The sequence below is a fragment of the Hirundo rustica genome, chromosome 25, assembly GCF_015227805.2.
Source record: "Hirundo rustica isolate bHirRus1 chromosome 25, bHirRus1.pri.v3, whole genome shotgun sequence".
Taxonomy (NCBI): domain Eukaryota; kingdom Metazoa; phylum Chordata; class Aves; order Passeriformes; family Hirundinidae; genus Hirundo; species Hirundo rustica.
Window position 1 is genome coordinate 4555140 of NC_053474.1, and position 18067 is coordinate 4573206.

Below are 18067 nucleotides of genomic sequence, written 5' to 3' on the forward strand. Positions count from 1 at the left end.
ATCCTGCAAGCACTCAGACTTCCAGCCTGCACAGGCACAGCCCTGCACCGTGTCCCAGTGAACAGGAGTGTTGTTACTGGTCAGAGATCCTGCAGAAACAAAGTGATGACCCCAGTGTTGTTCAGCCAAAGAGAAGGAGTTTCTAACAGCAGGGTCCTGCTGAAACCTCCTGTCAAGACTCAGTAACACCCCCGAGACACTGAAATTCTGTTTTGAGCCAGGAAGCATGGTGGAAAAGGGAAGGAAACATCCTGAGCAAAACCCAGATTCTGTGGGGTATGAAATATTTCAAAATAAAACACGAGGAAAAGTCAAGCTGAGAGAAAGGTCTAGACACTGAGAGTAAGGACAGGCTGGAGACCAGAGGAAACTGCTTTTCCCAGGTCAGTTCCTCTTCTCAAAGGCTCCTGCCAGCCTCAAGACATCACTCAGTAATCTCAGGTCTCTGACATGCCATGGCTCCCACAGACTCGGTGTTTGCAGAGCCACAGGCACTGCCAGCACCCCACTGCCTCCTGCAGTGCTGGGCTCCCTTATCCAAGCCCCCAAACCTCCAAACCCCACACGCATTCCAGGACCACATCCAAGCCGAGCCAGGGTCACTGCTAAGAGCCTTGGCTTTGTGCTCCAAACAGCTCAAGAGATTTTTCTTGGGATCTTCCAACAGCAGCCTCGGAGGCAGCACCACCCAGGTTCCAGGGCTGCTTGTGTGTTACACTCATGGATAAAAACCTGAGCTCCTCTGTGTACCCTCCTTCCTCCTGCTGCTGGTGCATAAGCTCTACCTGTGGTCCCCAAACCGGCCATGCCAGTGCAAAGCAATGTCACCCAGCCTAATGTGTGAGCTGCAAATCCCAGCTCAGTCCTGAAGAGACAGTAATTAATATTCTCCCAGCTCCTCCAAGCAGGATTGCACAGGAGCTCACCTGAGTGTTACCCTGCCAACTACTCCTGATGAGGATCCTCCTCCCACCACTACGTTCTCACCCTGAAGAAAGAAGAGAAACTAGGCAATATCCAAAATAAAATAACAAAATACACATTACCTTTGCCCCGGGCAGGAAACCTGGCAGCTGATCATCATATTCCTTTGAGGAGACGAAGCAGTTAAACAACAAATCACGTGACAGCAATGGTGGTGAGAAACAAAGAACTTCATGAACTTTCTATCCAGGGTCAGCATCTTGACCCCCTGGAGTCATTGCAGCAGCCACCACAGGCAGCTCTGGTCCCAGTGTAACACAGAGCTGTGAGCCCAGGGTGGATGCAGCTCCCCTTCAGCCTGTCCCCATGGTAACTATCCAAAACTATTCACATCTGCGAGCAGAGGAAGCAGCAGCCAGGCACAGGGAGCAGGGTCTGAGCCCACACAGAGCTGTGCAGGCACTGAGCAGGGTCCCCAGTGCCCTGGCACGGTGGCAGAGGACGAGCTCTGTGTTAGCTCTGCCCTGCCTGGGCTTGGGGCTCTCTGCCAGCTGGGCTGCTGCCAAGGCAGCAATTCCTGTCCTCCAAATTCCAGAGCTGGAGCAGCTTCCCCAGCGTTAACGCTTTCACTGCCGCCCCTGTCCCACAGCACGGAGTCACCCCTCTCTCTGAGCATGCAGAAAGCTGCAACAGGGAGTGGCAAACACATCAGGAACTCCAGAGCAACTCGGCATCAGCCAGGGCACAGCCCAAGGGGAGGAACAGCACGGGGATCTTCTGAGATACAGACACTGAGGGCTTTACCTGTGTCCCTGCTTCCTTGTGCCCAAGGTGACAGTATTTCCCTGTCCTACAGCAGTGACACACAAGACATGGGAGCAGACTTAAGGGACGCTGTTACAGAGAAACGGGTGTCTGTATGAGTGTGTATGGGTTTCACAGGTATGGATTAAATCCAGATTTCTCAGGATGGAGGAAATGAGCTGCTTTTCAAGAAGCCAGGAAGATTGTCACTGTCACAGCACCTCCCAGCAGCAGCACAGTTGGGATCGTGCACACAGCCACTGGCACTCAGCCGTAGGAAGGTCCTGTAAAAGTCTCACAGGTTTTTGAACCAAATCCCAGCTAAACTTCATAATACTGTGGCACAAACCCTAGAAAAATGCCTGCATTTCTCCAAAACTTAAAGCTGGTGTTTTTAAGAGCCCTTTCTCGTGCAATGACACAGGTTCTGTGGAAATTCTCAGATGCCTGAGCCCACAATCACACACCCAGGCAGAAAGCCCCATCCCACCTGCCCAGGCCCTTTTGCCAACCCATGTGCCTTTACCTGGCAGAGATAGACCCTTCAGTCATCACCTCCTCGGGTGAAGAGCTCAGGACATGAAGCCTCCATGCAGAGGTACCTAAGACTGCTTTAGTTGCTCCTCCCTCGGGGGATCACAGTTCTCCATCCCACAAACCGCTTCATAATGGAAAGTAACTTCCCATGGATCCTCTTCCAGTGTGTGCTTCCCTGACTACAAAGAACTGAACTTTCCTCTAGTCTGCAATTAGCTATAAACTCCCAAATTTCCCATGAATTACAGAGGCAGACACATCTCTCCACAAAACCATGCCTCAGCTCAGGGAGATTTCCCTCATCCCACCTCTCTGCTGAGGGCAGGTGGCCCCAGAAACAATCATTAACCAGCCTCTTAGCTGTTTCTTCCTTGTTCTCATCGATTTTTATCACAGTTATTTCCCTCTTTGTTTCCCTGAAGCTCAGCAGCAGCACCTCCATTTCTGTGTGCATCTCCTGCTCTCTTTCTCCCCAGCCATGATTTCAGGTAACTGAACAACCACCCTTATTCTTTAGGTCGATCCTAAATATCCATTTTCTGCACTGCTTACAATGGGGAGGGACTCCCCAAAGCAGCTTCCCAAAATCTGCTCTCCACTTATGGCAGTGACCTGGCCTAGGAGCCCACAGGCATCCCAAAGAGCAGGATGGTTAGAAATAAAATGCATGCAAAAGTTTTTTCAAAGCAGTGGGTTTTGGCTGAGCTGGAGTTCACTTTCTGCAGTACCTGTGCTGGGATTTGTGCCCAAGGCAGGGCTGACAGCACCCTGGGCTGGGCTGGGCCTGCACAGAGCCCAGCTCTGCTCTGTTCCTGTGGCCAGCATTGGGCTGGGGGGCACAGGGAGCTGGGAGGGGGCACAGGTGAGAGCCCACTGCCCCAGGGATGTCCCAGACTGTACAGCTCCATGCTCAGAGCTGGGGAAGGAGGGAGAAGGGGGATGGAATGTTTGTCATCCCAGTCCCTGTCCCCTGGGATGGACCCAGCTCTCCTGGGGATGCTGAGCACCTGCCTGTGCTGGGGAGCAGTGACTGGCTTGGCCGTGCACCTGCAGCTTTTGCTTTACCTGTGAAACTCTCTGTACCTTCATCAGTTTTCACCCTTTTACCCTTATGAATCTCTGTCCCACCCCACTGGAGTGGGAGTGAGTGGCTGGGGGGCTCAGCTATCCCCTGGGACAACCCACCACACCTGACATGCACATTTTCCTCCTACAGTCTCTGCTTTCCTCCCAAATTACACTTCTACCTGTGCTACAGTGCACAGACTCTGGGCCCCAGCTCCCCTGCCCAGCCACTCCAGCTAAGCAAACACTGCTGGGAGTGGGAGACCCTGGAGATGGAGCAGGACCATGCCTGGGAGAAGCCCTGCACTCCTCCACCTCTGCTGGTAGCCAGCAGCAGAGACAGATTAGAGCTGAATGGAGTTACCAGCATTAAATAAACATGCCTGCCCTCTTTGAAGTTCGGCTTCCCTTGAACATGAGCTCATTTCAGGAGGCCTCTTTTTGCCCACCCCCAGGAAGCCACGGGGTTACTCATCCTCCATGGAGTTAACTCTTCACAGGATTCCTCAATTTCCACAGAGTTAGCTCCTCACAGGATTCCCCAGCTTCCACAAGGGCCCCACACGGTTCAGTCCAGGACATGAGCACAGACCAGTATTACCACAGCAGCACTTGACTGCCTGCATGTCTCTCCAGTTCTCCTTAAGAGGAATTCCCACCAGGAAAGGGAAACTGCCCAGCTCCACCACACAGTCCTGCAGGCTCCAGGCTGGCACGTGGAGAAGGTTTACTGGAGCTCAAGGAAAGGGCAAATCCTCTGTGGTGATGCATCCTCCAATCCTGCCAAGAGCAGCACTCTCAGGTCTGAGAGGACCGTGCTCAACCCTCCACCACAGCAGGGCTGAGGAGTGAGGAAACACAAGAGGAATTTCATTAGAGGAATTTCATTCCCAGTACTCTGTTCTTTTAGTTTAATCCCACAGAGTGGAAGTCAAAAATTCTTGGGCGGGAAAAGGAGCAGACAGTCACAGAGGGAGAAGTAAAACCACAAAGACAAGGCTGATCTCAACTCCCTGGCATTTTTGCATGGCTCATCCAACCCCTGCCAAACCCTGCTCTTGTCCCAGGAGTTGAAAAAAAAGGACAAAGAGAGCAGAAATCTGCCCGAGAGTGAGGGCTGCCTCTGCCTGTGAGTGGGGAGATGTGACTTTTTGTGACTTCTTGTACATGAGCAGGAAGGGCAGTCACTGCACACGGAGCCGGTGGGAAAGGGAGAAGCTGTCACAGCCCTCTACCAAGGGGGGAAGCACAAGTTTTGCAGGATGGCAAATGAGGCGTGGTTTCTGGATAATTGACTGGGCTCTGCTCACTCAATGAGGCTGGGGAGGAACAGAGCTGCCTGTGCTGGGGGTCAGACAGAGGATCCCACTTCTCCTGAGAGGGCGGATTCCACCCTGCTCCTGAAACCTTCAACCCCCAGGTTACCGCCAGGAAAGCTCCCACCAAACACAAACATGAGCCACTCATGCAGCACCTGAGAGACACCCTGGAGATGCCTGGTGAGAGCCCCTGACTCCAGGGCACCACTGGAGAATCAGCCACTGGCTGAGAGGGCCCCAGCGCTCCGCAGAGCCTACAGGACAGCAGCAGGTGGGACACAAACAACCAGCAAGAAGAGAGGGAGAGGCTGGGAACAGCGAGGCAAAATGTAGAAAGCCAAGATAAAGATGAATCATCTTCAGCCAAGAGGAGCCCACAGCTCAGCTCACACACAGGTCATGTGAGATCACCTCAGGCAATCCACTGAGACCAGCCCTGCAGAGCACAGACCCGGCCCAGGTCACGGACACAGGGCAGCACCAGCCTGACAGGGCAGCATGAGCTGACCCAGGACTCCCAAGAGGAACAGTCTTGTCAGAGAAATGCCTCTCCTAAGCAATCCTTCAGCTCTGGCAGAGAGGCTGTTCTCCTGCCCCTCATTTCATAAACAAGCACATGCAGGGCTTGCCAGCCAGTAAATGCCAGAGGGGTGTGCCTGGGGACAGTGACAGCCCCCCTGAGCCCAAACACAACTGTGATGGGAGAAAGCTTGAGACATGTCTGAGAATCAAACCAACCATTGCTCAGGCCTTTGCAAGGCAGCAAGCTCCCCAGCACTGCTCCTACCCAACAATCACAGCCCCAGGAACAAGGCAGGCAGGACCTGCTCCACACCTGCTCTGTCCACGTTCACAGCAAAGGCAGACCAAGAAAACTGTCCAAAGCACAAAGAGGCGCAGTCCTGCCGCTTCACAGCTCCCATTATTCCAGCCCCCCTGAGAAAATCTGCATAGGAAAATGTGGTCCAAAGGCACAGGAAAAGCTTCAAGGGAATTCCTGGAGAGGAGCAGACTTCAGCAACGTTGTACAGCACCATCCCTCCCCAGAGCCATCATCCTGGCCATCTTTATGGCTAGCTGCTCCTCAGCACCTTGGTGCCAGGCTGTTTCAGTGCTATAGGCCTGATCACCTGTAACTTTACCACACGTGAAGCGGCACAAAAACCAGACAGGGCACCCAGGTGTCCTTGCTGCCAGTCTCTGCCTGCTTTGCTGCTCTTTGAAAGCTGAGTGGAGGAGAAAGACAGCTAAGCAACAACGTGGGCCTTACCTTTTGTACCAGGGGGCTGCAGATTATCTCCAGTCAGCGAACACCAGCCTACGGGAAAGATGTCCCGGGAATCATATCGGCACCAGTAATCGAAGGCACCTCTCCAGCCATCAAATGTTATGAGGACCTCAGAACCTCTCACCTCCCCAATGGTGGCCGGGCAGATGAAGTGAGGGTTCTTCCTGTCCACTGCCTCCAGCTTCATACCTGTCTTGAAGAAGTTTTGGGAAGGAGATGGTGGTTCCTACAAGAAGAAGTGGAATATATGCTCAAAGGGGATATGGCAGTGCCTCCCCACACCAAGGCTGTGCCCACTCCAGCAAACTCACCTCCAGCTGAAGGGAGTCAGTGGGCTGGATTTGAACCCCAATAAGTGTGCACACACTGGCTGGGCTGCACAGCCACTGCCCTTTAATCACGAGGCAGCAAAGTCCATTACTAGCTGCTCTACCCTCAGCTGGCTTCTGGACCAAACCCAGGGAATGGGACATTTCAGAGCAGTGCTGATATTCCCACCTTGCATTCCCCACTTGGAGCAGCACCTGCAGCTCCAGTGAAAAACCAGCTCCTGCCTCAAGCCGAAGTGCTGAAGCCCAAGGCACTTGCTTGGCAGGCCTCTGGCTACATCTTGACATTGCTGTGACACAGCTGCAGAGGACACAGGTCTGTCCCAGAGCAGCCCCGAGGCAGGGCTGGACAGTGTCACCTCCTATGGGACCAGCACACCTCTCATGAGACACCAGCTCTGAGCTTGGTGCTCTGCAGCAGAGGGGCCATTGCCAGAAGGATCTGCACAAATGGTGAAATACCTTGTGAAAAATCCGGACAGGAGCCATCTCTGCTCCATTCAGAGTCTTCAGAAGGAACATGGGCCAGGAGGAGGCATTCAGCCGGAAGCCTGAGGGGAGGGAAGCAGAGATGGAGACTTTTAGCCTGTGGGGGTTGATGGATCTGGCAGCACACGCCTGCTCTAATGGGAACTCACACAACTGTGATCTCATACCACCCTCCTCCCAAGCTGGAGTCAGGTGGGACTTTATCCAGATATTCTGAATGCAAAGCATTTGTGTTATTGAAAAGAAACATCTGGAAACAGCTGTCTGACTGCAATATTCACTTATCATAACAATCCCATGGACCCACTGACCATCCAGGCAGAGCACTTCGTGCAGTGTCAGTGCTGTCAGCTCCAGTGATCCTGCTGCAGGGGAGACATGAAACAGCAAGTGCACACTCAGGCTATGGAATTCCTTCCTCAACAGGGAATCACAGCTCCTGGGTGGCCTCCTCCACCTCTAGTTAGAGCTGCAGGCAAGCTAATCTGAAGAAATAGAGGCTGTGACTTGGCTGGGAAACAGATTTAAACATTATAGGGAAGGATGGCAGGTTTTGGCTTGACACCTGCTGTGAAAAAAGTGGAGAAATAACAGGAGGGGGCTTATGGGCAGGAAAAAAGCAGCTTCACATGCTCTGAAGCATGTGGTACTGACTATGACTACACAACCAACAGAAGGCTCCAGATATCACAGAACATCTTTGCTAAACGTGTATCTTCCTGCACAGGCAATTTCCGCTGCTCAGGTGTGTTTGGTCTGTGTTTGAGGGGTTTTGAAGGTAACCGTGGCACTGAACCTGGACCAAGAACATGGCGAAACTTTGCCAAGGTTGCAGTGCTCAGCACAGGTGACCATGTGAGCCCTGAAATCTGTCAGATCAGCTTGGAAACCAACCCAAGGAGCCACAACCACAGGGAATGGGAGAGCTCAGCTCCCACAGTGGCAAAGCAAACATTTTACATGAGTCACAAAATATCCTGGGCTGGAGGGGACCCACAAGGATCATCCAGCCCAGCTCCTGGCCCTGCACAAAACCTCCAGCAATCCCCCCTGTGCATCCCTGGAGCGCTGTCCCAAGGCTCCTGGAGCTCTGGCAGCCTCGGGGCCGTGCCCATTCCCTGGGGAGCCTGGGCAGTGCCAGCACCTCTGGGGGAAGAACCTTTCCCTGCTCTGCAGCCTGAGCCTGCCCTGGCCCAGCTCCGGCCATGGCCTGGGTGCTGTTCCTGGAATTATCTGTGTAAAGAAAGAGCAGCAGCAGATGTGTGCACATGGAAAATACTACAGCAAACAGAAAATCCTTGCTGGGTTTTCTAGGCCCTTGAACTCTGCAGGCAGGAAGGACAACTGCAGCACTAGCTCTGTAACCTGCCTTCATGCTGGGTGCAAAATCATCCAGTGCCACCCCCTGACACGGCTGGGACACCTTCCACTGTCCCAGGCTACTCCAAGCCCCATCCAACCTGGCCTTGGACACTCCCAGAGATGGAGCAGCCACAGCTCCTCTGGGCACCCTGTGCCAGGACCTCCCCGCCCTCACAGGGAAGATATTTTTCCTAATGTCTCACATAACCGTGGCCCCTTCCCTGGTGCAAGGTTAAGGAGGTGCCAGGGGCCAGAGCCGGGCACAGGGAGCAGCACTCCCGGACCTGCTCCCGGCACAGCCGGGGCTGTTTCACCTGCGGCACCGCGGCCGGGACAGGGCTTTGCAGGAGACGGGCAGCACAGCCACGGAACGGTTTGGGTTGGAAGGGTCCTTAAAGCTCATCTCATCCTCTGCCATGGGCAGGGACATCTTCCACTAGACCAGGTTGTTCCAAGCCCTGTCCAACCTGGCCTTGGAAATATTGTTTGGGGATATGCTAATTGAGAGATTTATGAAGACACTAGAGCTGTTGGGCAGCAGGATGCAAAAGCAGGTTAATTTTGCAGGAAAGAATCAGCAAATCAGCTTGTCACTGAGCTAGCATCAAAGAAAAAGGAAAGATTTGTGTGTTTAACAGCAGACTGGAAGAAGTGTTAGACTGTCCAGGCTGTTCATGTTATAGCCAAGCAAAATTAAATAAATAAATATGAACTATTGCAAGGGTCCCTTCACATAAAACAGGACTTTATCCACTGTGAACTTTTTCAGACACTGTTTCCTGTCCAGGTAACCTGGTATTGAATCCTACAATCACAAGGTAGGCTGGGTTGGAAAGGGCCTTAAAGATCAACCAGTTTCACCCCTCTGCCACAGGCAGGGACACCTTCCATGACCCCAGGTTATTTCAAACCCCATCCAACTCGGCCTTGAACACTTCCAGGGATGGGGCAGCCACAACTTCTCTGATTGACAATCCAGAGCTTGAGCTGCAACCAGGCCAAGCAGCTCACCTTGGTGCAGAGACCTCTTTGATCTGCACTCTAAAGGATCTCCCTGTCCACGTGTCCATGTGGAAATCCAGACCTGGTGTGGTTCAGAAACCTGTGTGTATCCCGGAGCAGGCAGGGGCAGGCCATGGGCCTCTGCCCCAAGCAGAGATCTATAAAATCCCCCAAGCTTTGCCCACCATCAGTCTGACCCTCGCTGGACAGCTGAACTCCAGCTCACCCAGTGGAGGCTGCAGCATCCCTCCGTTCTTCTCACAGTTGCCAATGGGCTGGATCTCAGCAGAGTCCACCAGCCTCCAGAAGTCGTTCTTGTTGTCGCTGCCATCGAGGCGCAGGCGCAGGCGGGCGCCCGTCAGCCCCACCACGGTGGCGATGCATGTGGACGTGGTGTTCCGGGGGTCCTGGGCCTCCAGTTTCATACTGATCTTGAACTCGTTTGCAGGTGGAGTGTAGGACTGAAAAGAGTGGAACAGGCGCCAGTCAGAGCCAGGATTGCCAATGCATGAACCAGCTCAGGCACAAAGCTTCAGCACTAGGAGCACCCAAAGGGAGTCTGCTGAAGGCTGACAGCTCCTCCAGGCACAGCACGGAACAGGCACCACACAGAACTCAGCAAGCCCTGGCAGGTCTGGGAGAGACCCCCATCCTTCCACCCCGCATCATCCAGGCAGCTAAAGCCTGTTCTCTTGGAATCACAGAATCATTAGTGCTGGAAAACACCTCTAAGATCATTGACTCCAGCTGTTCTCACAGAACTGCCAAGCCCACCAGTAACTCAATACCCCTAAGCACCACAACTACAGATTTTTTGAACACTTCCAGGGATGGGGACTCCACCAGTGCCCTGGACAGGCATTTCTTTGGCCTGATCACTCTTTCAGTGAAGAAATTTTGCTGATACACAACCTGACCCTCCCCTGCCACAGTTAAAGCTGTTCCCTCTCCTCCTGTCCCTGTTCCCTGGGAGCACAGCCCGACCCCCCCGGCTGTCCCCTCCTGTCAGGAGTTGTGCAGAGCCACAGGGGCCCCCTGAGCCTCCTTTTCTCCAGGCTCAGCCCCTTCCCAGCTCCCTCAGCTGCTCCTGGGGCTCCAGACCCTTCCCAGCTCCATTTCCTTCTCTGAACACACTCCACCCCCTAGTTCTGAGGGGCCCCAAATGATCCCAGGATCTGAGGTACAGCCTCACCAGTGCCCAGTACAGGGGATTAACCCTCTCCTGGGAAGGGTCACCCAGCCAACCCCAGACCCACACAGACACTCATGGCTCCCCCCTGCCTGGACCCAGGTGTCCCACACTGATTCACTCCTGCTCCCCCTGTACTCAGCACAAGCACCTCTGGGCTCAGTACCTGCTGCCCAGGGGCTGCTGTTCTGTCATAACAATTGGGTGAATCCCATTGAAAATCTCCTGACTGAGCAGGATCCACCAAAAGCTGGATCCCAGCCTACTCAGGACACCTCCTCCAAGGGCCCATGCTTGACAGAGTAATAGCATACTTGTGTTCCCAACATGCACATCTGAGAGGAAAATCTTCTGTGCTACTCTAAATGCATCTTTTTAATCTTTGCTTCAGCACTTGGATTTCTGTTAAGTCTCCAATATCCTTAAGTATCTCCCTTGGCAAACCAGACACAGAACTCTGGGGCCCCCAGTGGACCACAGCCCTTGACTTCTCTTGTTTTCACTCTCTTACCTGCTTGAAACAATGGGCAGGAGCTGGGATGGCACATGTCTCTTTCAGGTACTTCTCCCAGGTGAAGTGGCCTGAGAAATAAAAACAAAAGGATTCAAAAATAGGAACGGATGAGCAAAATTCTCAGCAGAAGAACCAGCCAGACTCCTAAGGCAGCAGTTCTGCACTTCTCACAGAGGAGGTGCTCACAGGCAACACGTTTTCACCAAGAACCTCGGATGCTTGTGAGCACAGAAGATTTACAACTGCAACTGACAGGCAGAACAAAGCACAGCGCTGCCTTCGGCATCCTCCTGCCTCGGCGCTGCCGAGAAGGGGCTGCACAGAGTCAGGATAACAACCTCCAACTTAATGGAAAACACCCAGCACAGATGGGAATCTGTGGAGGCTTCCAGACGACTGTCCCTTAAAACCCATTCATTAAACACATCACTCAGTCTGGGAATTGCAAACAGTCACCGTGGGCTACGAGCAGCACAGCTTGGGGGTTGGAATGAGATTATCTTTGAGGTCATTTCCAACCCAAGCCATTCTGTGATCCCATGATTGTAAATCATGGATTTAGAGCAGGAACCTGCTTTGTGGTGACTGGATGGTCCCCCATTGTCCAGCACACACACACACAGAGCCCACCTCATGGCTAGGGATCAGCTCAACACCAGCAATAAGCGGACAGGTCAGCAATTAACTTCCCAAAGTGCCATGAAGTCCACAGGATGGGCAGGATGGGAGCAGGGATCTTCCAAACAGGGATTTACTGATCTCCATACCTCACACCCGACACCAAGCCCCCTTCCACCGAGTGCTGCTGCCAGGCAAAGCTCATTTCATCCTCGCCTGCACCTTCCCCATGTACAGCATGAAGGGTAAAAGCAGTACTCCACCCAGGGAAAACTGTTATTAAATGAGGAATTAAAAGCTCCTGTGATCCGAGCAAATCGTGACTTCTGCCATTTAAACTGAGCAGCTGGGAGAGGAACCTTCCAGCATGACATTCGCTTGTATTCATCCAAACAGCTCCCAGGAGACCACTGTTTTCAAGGCATTTCAAGAGCATTGGTGGCAGCACAATTAAAGTCAGCCACTGCTTCCCCGAGTCACGGCAAGTTCTTAATCAGTCTATTTTCAAAACAAAAGCTACATTAAGAGCCATTTTAGCTACTGCAGCACACACCACACCTCTGGAAATTGAGGCAGTAAGGTCAGCACACATTGCTTCAGTGCTGCCTTGCGCACAGAGGAGCCTTCATAATCTACAAGCTTCAAATAAATACAAGGAATGCTGCTTTCTCACCACCTCCCATGCAGATGACTAGTACACTGTTAAAAATGGGGAAAATGAACAGAAAAAATACAGTTTCATTGCCACACTGGCTGAGTGTGGCTGTTTCCAGACTGACAGCACTCTCCATGCCCCAGAGTACACAGCTCCATCCACTGGCACATATTTTCCTTTCAGCCACAGTCTCACATTGGGTGAATGAAGAAATTCAGTGAGTTACTGCAATGATGCTCTCACAAAACCAAAATCCTTTCGCTTTAATTGAAGCTAAGATTTTATACTTGGTTCTATCAATGAGGCTCTTTGTATGAATAATGTGGAGTAAACACCCAGGCAAAGCAAAGCCAGGCACTCCTGGAAATGACTTCTGCATCCCGCCCCTGAACTCTGGTACTTGATCTGGGCTCATCTCAGACCAGGGTGGCACTTCAGAGGCTGCTGTCCCTGGAACACACAGGATGCCCAGGTGACAGCACTGGGTCAGCAGTGCCAGTCTTAGCCCCAGGCCCTCAGACAGCTGCTTGAACAGGATCAGCTGTGCTTGACAATTTTATAAAAAAAAAAAAAATCCAGAACCTCTCCTCAGCTGGTTTCAATCCATCACTATTAAAAGTTGTCACGGTTTTAATTTTTCTACTTTTCACTCCCTCCACACCAAGCCAGGCCATCCTGCCCCCCTGCAGCAGTTCACCCCACAGCCGAGATCCACGCTGCACAACCCCAGCTGGAGCAGAGAATTTCTGAGACAGCTGCAGGACTCTAAAAATAGCGTTTGGACATGGAACTTATTTGAGATTAATTCTAAAGCCTGCTGGGATTCAAACACTGTATGAAGACACACAGAGCACTAGAACTGCAGCTTCTCTAGGACCTGAGGGAACAGCATGAAGCTGGGCCAGGGCAGGGAAAGGTTCTTCCCCCAGAGGTGCTGGCACTGCCCAGGCTCCCCAGGGAATGGGCACGGCCCCGAGGCTGCCAGAGCTCCAGGAGCCTTGGGACAGCGCTCCAGGGATGCACAGGGGGGTTGGACTGGATGATCCTGGTGGGTCCCTTCCAGCTCAGAATATTCTATGACCCTCTGATTCCTATGATTAGTGGTTCTGGTGATTTATCTTGCAAAGCAAAGCAGAAGCAGCAGAAAGACTTCTAAGAAAAGACAGAGCTGATACAGCAGTGTTCAGCCCTCCCTCTCTGTTCATTACCAGGCATCCCCTTACACACAGATGGCACAGGTAGAACCTGCACTTATTTTTCAAGATTACCCTCAAATCAAGGTAAAACCTGCAGACTGCAGTTGGAAGCTGCCACCACACCCTTAGCCTGAGAGGAAACCCTGCACCTCAGGCCCTGGTCCCAAGTCCCTCTCTGCCTCTTTCCAGCACATTGGATATTCTTCACAGGAAGAAATGAGAGAAAGACACTTAAATGTGAAACACCCTGTTTTTGCAATGACATCTGTGAGCCAAACAGAAGGCAAGGATTGGGAAGCTGTGTGACTCCCTGTGACTTGGCTGTGGAAATGCCACTGGGGTGACTGTCTGTCACTTGTGCTTGCCTTGGGAAAGCTCCTTGTCGTGTGCTCGTGCCAAGGGCAGATATTACTTCCAGGCAGAGAGTCAGATTTGGGCTCCTGATGTCTTAACCTTCAAAAATATTTACTCCAAACAAAACACTCCACACACCCAAGGGGTCAAACTGCAGTAGTTGTGAACAATGCAGCTCTGCACCCTCATGTTTTGATTCTCTTCATGTTGCATTTAACATTGATCCTTTGCCCAGAATTTAAATGAAGATGGAGTTTCTGTTTATATCTTTAACTGAAGTCTGGTTTGGGCTCCATTAGCATTTTGGCTCCCCAGGGGTCATCAATCCAACTGAAACAATACATGTGTGTTTCAGGTCACATCTGTGAAGGAGAACGTGCCCTACCCAGATCAAGGCATCCCATTAAAGTCTGCAGCCCATATGTGGGGCTGCTAAGGAGCACCAAGGCAGCACATGAAAGCGGCACACTTGGCTATGAAAATGAGCAGAGCATCGTCTGGGCTCGCAGATCCAAGGTGAGTGGCAGTCCCTGATGTCTGAGCACGGCCTCCCGAGGGCTCAGCTCTCCCACAGGCACAGCTCCCACCTGTCCCACCCTGCCCCATCCCAGGCACTTTGCTCAGCCATCAATCCAGCTGCTTGTGCTCCACCGGTAACAGCTACAGTCGGTACCATGAGCCCCACTGCTCACTGTCCTGCTCACTGAAATGTGACAACGTCAAAACTAACAGCTCTGAAACACCAGGGTGCTGTCTGGTCTGTCCTGCTCTCCTCAGAGGTGTCCCAATGCAGCTTTGAGCCAAAATCCTTCCAGCCTGGATTACAGGGTGCTCCATGCCAGAAAAACGCTGCACTTTTACCCCCTCACTGTGCAGAATGGTTTGGGTTGGAAGGGACTTTAAAGCCCATTCCTTTCCACCCCCTGCCATGGGCAGGGATGCCTCCCACTGTCCCAGGCTGCTCCAAACCCTGTCCAGCCTGGTCTTGGACCATGGGCAGCCATAGCTGCTCTGGGCACCCTATGCCAGGGCCTCCCCACCCTAACAAGGAAGAATTTCTTCTCAACATCCCATCTGATCTGTTCTCTGACAGTGGGATGCCATTCCTGTTCTCCTGTCACTTCAGACCCTTGCCCAAAGCCCCTCTTCAGTGCTCCTGGAGCCCCTTGAGGCACTGGAAGGGGCTCTATGGTCTCCTCAGACCTTTCTCTTCTCCAGACCCAAACCCTACAAGGATGTGCCCAAGCTTTGGGCAGTGATGAGCTGTTCAGAGTTTCTTGCAGTTGAGTGCCAATCCTCACTGCTGCACCATGTACTTGTCAAAAAAATTCCTCAGAAATCACAAAAGGGAGAAGGGAGGGTGAGAAAAAGCTGGGAGGAAGAAGGGAGCTCTCTTACCTTGGTACTGGGAAGGAGACTCTGACGGGCGGCTGTACTTGTGCTTTTTACCATCTTTCCAGTCTATGGCTGAGACAAGAAACAGAGCATTTGTGTCAGGGAAAGGAGCCAGATACACCCTTCTACACTATCTGCTTTACAGGCACTTCAGAGGAGAGCAGTGACCTCCCATCATGACCCCAGTTACATGGATGATTTGCCTCTATCTCTGGAGTGCGCTCCCTTCCTCCACACAGCTCATGCAGGTACCTGACAGGAGGTATCTACATTTGCACCTCAATCCCTGCTTAGTTCCCACCAGCCACTGTTCTCCTTCAGTGAGAAGCAATAACAAAGAACAGCAAACTGCTAGAGCTCCATCCTTTTAGCTGGGAGAAGAAGGGCTTGAGAGGAACAAACATAACAGCCACTAAAAATGGCTCATGTGAATCCTTGGTGGAGAATGGCTCCTTGTGTATCAGCTCCACGTTATTTCACACAAGAAACCTCAATCCTTTGTGGTGATGGGGAGAGGACTTCTCTGAAAATCTGCACAAGTGCCCTCTCCACACACAACACCAGGATTCCTTCTGTATCTTGCAGCTCAGAAGCGGGCACAGCAAAGCAGCACCAGCTCTGCAGAGCAGCTCACCTGAGCTGTCTTTGCTCATGACAAAGCTTTGGGTCTCAGAGCTCCAAAAAAATTAAAGTTCTCAAGACAGCTCTGGAAAGTGATAGAGCAAGAAGTGAGGAATGCTCATCTCAGCCTCCAAGAAAAAGGAGGGATGAAGAATCCCTATGCCAAGGCAGAGCTCACCTTGAGCCAGCTCCTCGACCTGCTCTGGCCAGGCTGGGCACCCCAGGAGTGCTGCTGTACTCAGCTCCTTTATTTTACAGACCAATTTTAGGGCTACTGTAGACAGCAGCTCGGTAGTGCCCTACAAAATGTGCCCTGCCCCCATGAAAAGCAGTTCCTTGCTAAAGGAAAAGTTTTGAAATCTCCTGACAAGTAGCTGGAAGAGACAGGCTAAGAGCTGCTTCTAAAGTGGCCTGGGGCATCTTAACGTGCCTGGAATTGCTTTGGGACAATTATTTTTACAATCTTCTCTTCTTGATATGTTCTTTTCAGCACAATGGACAGGACAGCATGTAGGTTTTATTGCTCTGGAAAGTGATAGATCAAGAAGCGGGGGATGCCCACCCTTCCTCCAACAGCCTCCAGCCCAACAGAGGGATGCCAGATCAGCATCCCTTAAACGAACACGAGGGACATATGGAGTGTGGTCACAGCGTCACTAGACATGGGCCAGACAAAGAGCCTCCTTGGAGAGACATAAATGAATGAAAAGGATTGAAGGACACCCTTCCTAATAAATGCATTACCACGAGGCACAGTATTGTGCCATCCCCCTAAGAAAGCAAGAATAAAGGACATAAAGCATTTAAGTCAGAAGCAAAAGAGCCCCCTGGGTGGGTAAGGATCCCCTCAGCGCTGCAGGACAACCCTAACAGCATCCATGCACTCAAAGGAGCTTCTCACCATAGTCTGCAGGTGAAGGTACATTTTGTTCTTAACCTTTAACATGCAAAAATCCTCATTAAGCAGGATACAAAAGCAGCAGAGAGAGGGAGAGGGAGAGAGAAACAAGAATTTCTGCAGACAAATAAAGAAACAGAGAAAAGTTCAATGCATTATTTAAAAAGCAGGTAAGTAGGACAGAAACCCACATGTGCACGGTGCAGGTGTTGCCTCTGCAACCTACGGCCCGGAGTTCTGAGCACAGGTCACAGAGGCAGGCTGGCTGGAGGCTCCAGGAGCACAGAGAACAAGCTGTGAGTGAGGCTGACTGCAGCCAGCCCGGGCCTCAGCCACGCTGCTGACTAATCAACCGGCCTCCTTTATTGCCAAGCCCTCCAGCTGCCTCGCAGCAGGGTCTCGCCATTCCCTGCTTTCCTTCATTTATTTTCACTTCATTAAAGGACAAGCGGTGTTAGGAAGAGGATAATGCTGCTGTAAGATGAACCACGACAGAAGCAAAGGAGACATTTAAAAAAAATAAAGGGAGGAGAGAAATCGAGCATAGAAATCTCCCGCAATAAACCTTGGGAGTGTGGAGCAGATGTGAACAAAGAGCTGCGGAGGATGCTCCATCCCCTCGCTTCTCCCTTCCCCCCCTCCTCCTGTGATGAGATCACTCCAGTCAAACGCACATGCATGGCACAGCACTAAAGGAAATCAATATTTTTGTTAAGCACAAGAAGCCAGAGCAGCTCAGCTGCAGGCAGCCTGCTCGGCTTCACCCTTTTCGTTAGGGATGCAGGACCCAGGAAGCACGTGCTCCGTGAGGGGCCAAGGGAGGCAGGGTAACCTCCTGACAGACTTCCTCTCCACAAGGTAGGCTGGTCTCTGGTTTCATGCCTCATTAGAGGGGGAAGGCCAGTGCCAGCACAGTGCCAGCCTCATGCTGGGAGCTCTGCCAGATGGTGCTGTGGGTTCTGCACGGCACCCTCGCTGCTGTCACTGCGCCCCACGAGCTGCAGGGATGCCCCTGAAAGGACTCTCCTCTTCCTGCCACAGAGGAGCATTGATGAACTGCTCTCTGCACACTGATTGAGAAACACACAACTCCACTTTGGGCTTCCAACCACATCCCCTCAGCTCCCACCCCACTGTCAGCCCCCTGAGGCACTCGGCCCTTCAGGCCACCCAGCTCACTGCAGGGCCCTGGGCTGTGCCCAGCATCACTGCTCACCTTTCTGAGGGCCTGGTTTCCGCATTCTACCACCTGCTGCTGTCCTGATCCTGGGACTGGGTTGCTCTTACAGAACTGAAGATGTCTAGGACAAAAGAAATAACGATGAGAAAATTCCTCATTCTGGAGAACACAGTCGTCTGCAGCATTAACTCATCACACGGTGCAGGAACACACGCTCTGTCACCCGGGGTTGCACGGAACACACACGATTCATTTCACCCCCTGAAACTACAAGACTTTCTCCAATCTGTGGACAACATCAAATTCATGGCAGCAGGAGCAGCATAAA

General features: G+C 52.2%; 1 protein-coding gene across 4 annotated transcripts in view; it reads right to left on the reverse strand.

Moving 5' to 3' along the window:
- Positions 1-18067, reverse strand: part of SCMH1 (Scm polycomb group protein homolog 1) — a 66576-nt gene that overhangs the window by 30023 nt on the left and 18486 nt on the right. For 3 of the 4 annotated variants that reach the window (XM_040086110.2, XM_040086108.2, XM_040086106.2), the window contains exons 3-8: positions 17776-17860; positions 15044-15112; positions 10820-10890; positions 9346-9580; positions 6729-6817; positions 5920-6163 (exon numbers count right to left, since the gene is read on the reverse strand). In XM_040086110.2, coding sequence (XP_039942044.1) covers positions 5920-6163; positions 6729-6817; positions 9346-9580; positions 10820-10890; positions 15044-15112; positions 17776-17800 — 733 coding nt within the window. In that variant the 5' untranslated portion in view covers positions 17801-17860. The remainder of the gene's footprint in view (positions 1-5919; positions 6164-6728; positions 6818-9345; positions 9581-10819; positions 10891-15043; positions 15113-17775; positions 17861-18067) is intronic. The other variant, XM_040086111.2, reaches the window with a different exon arrangement.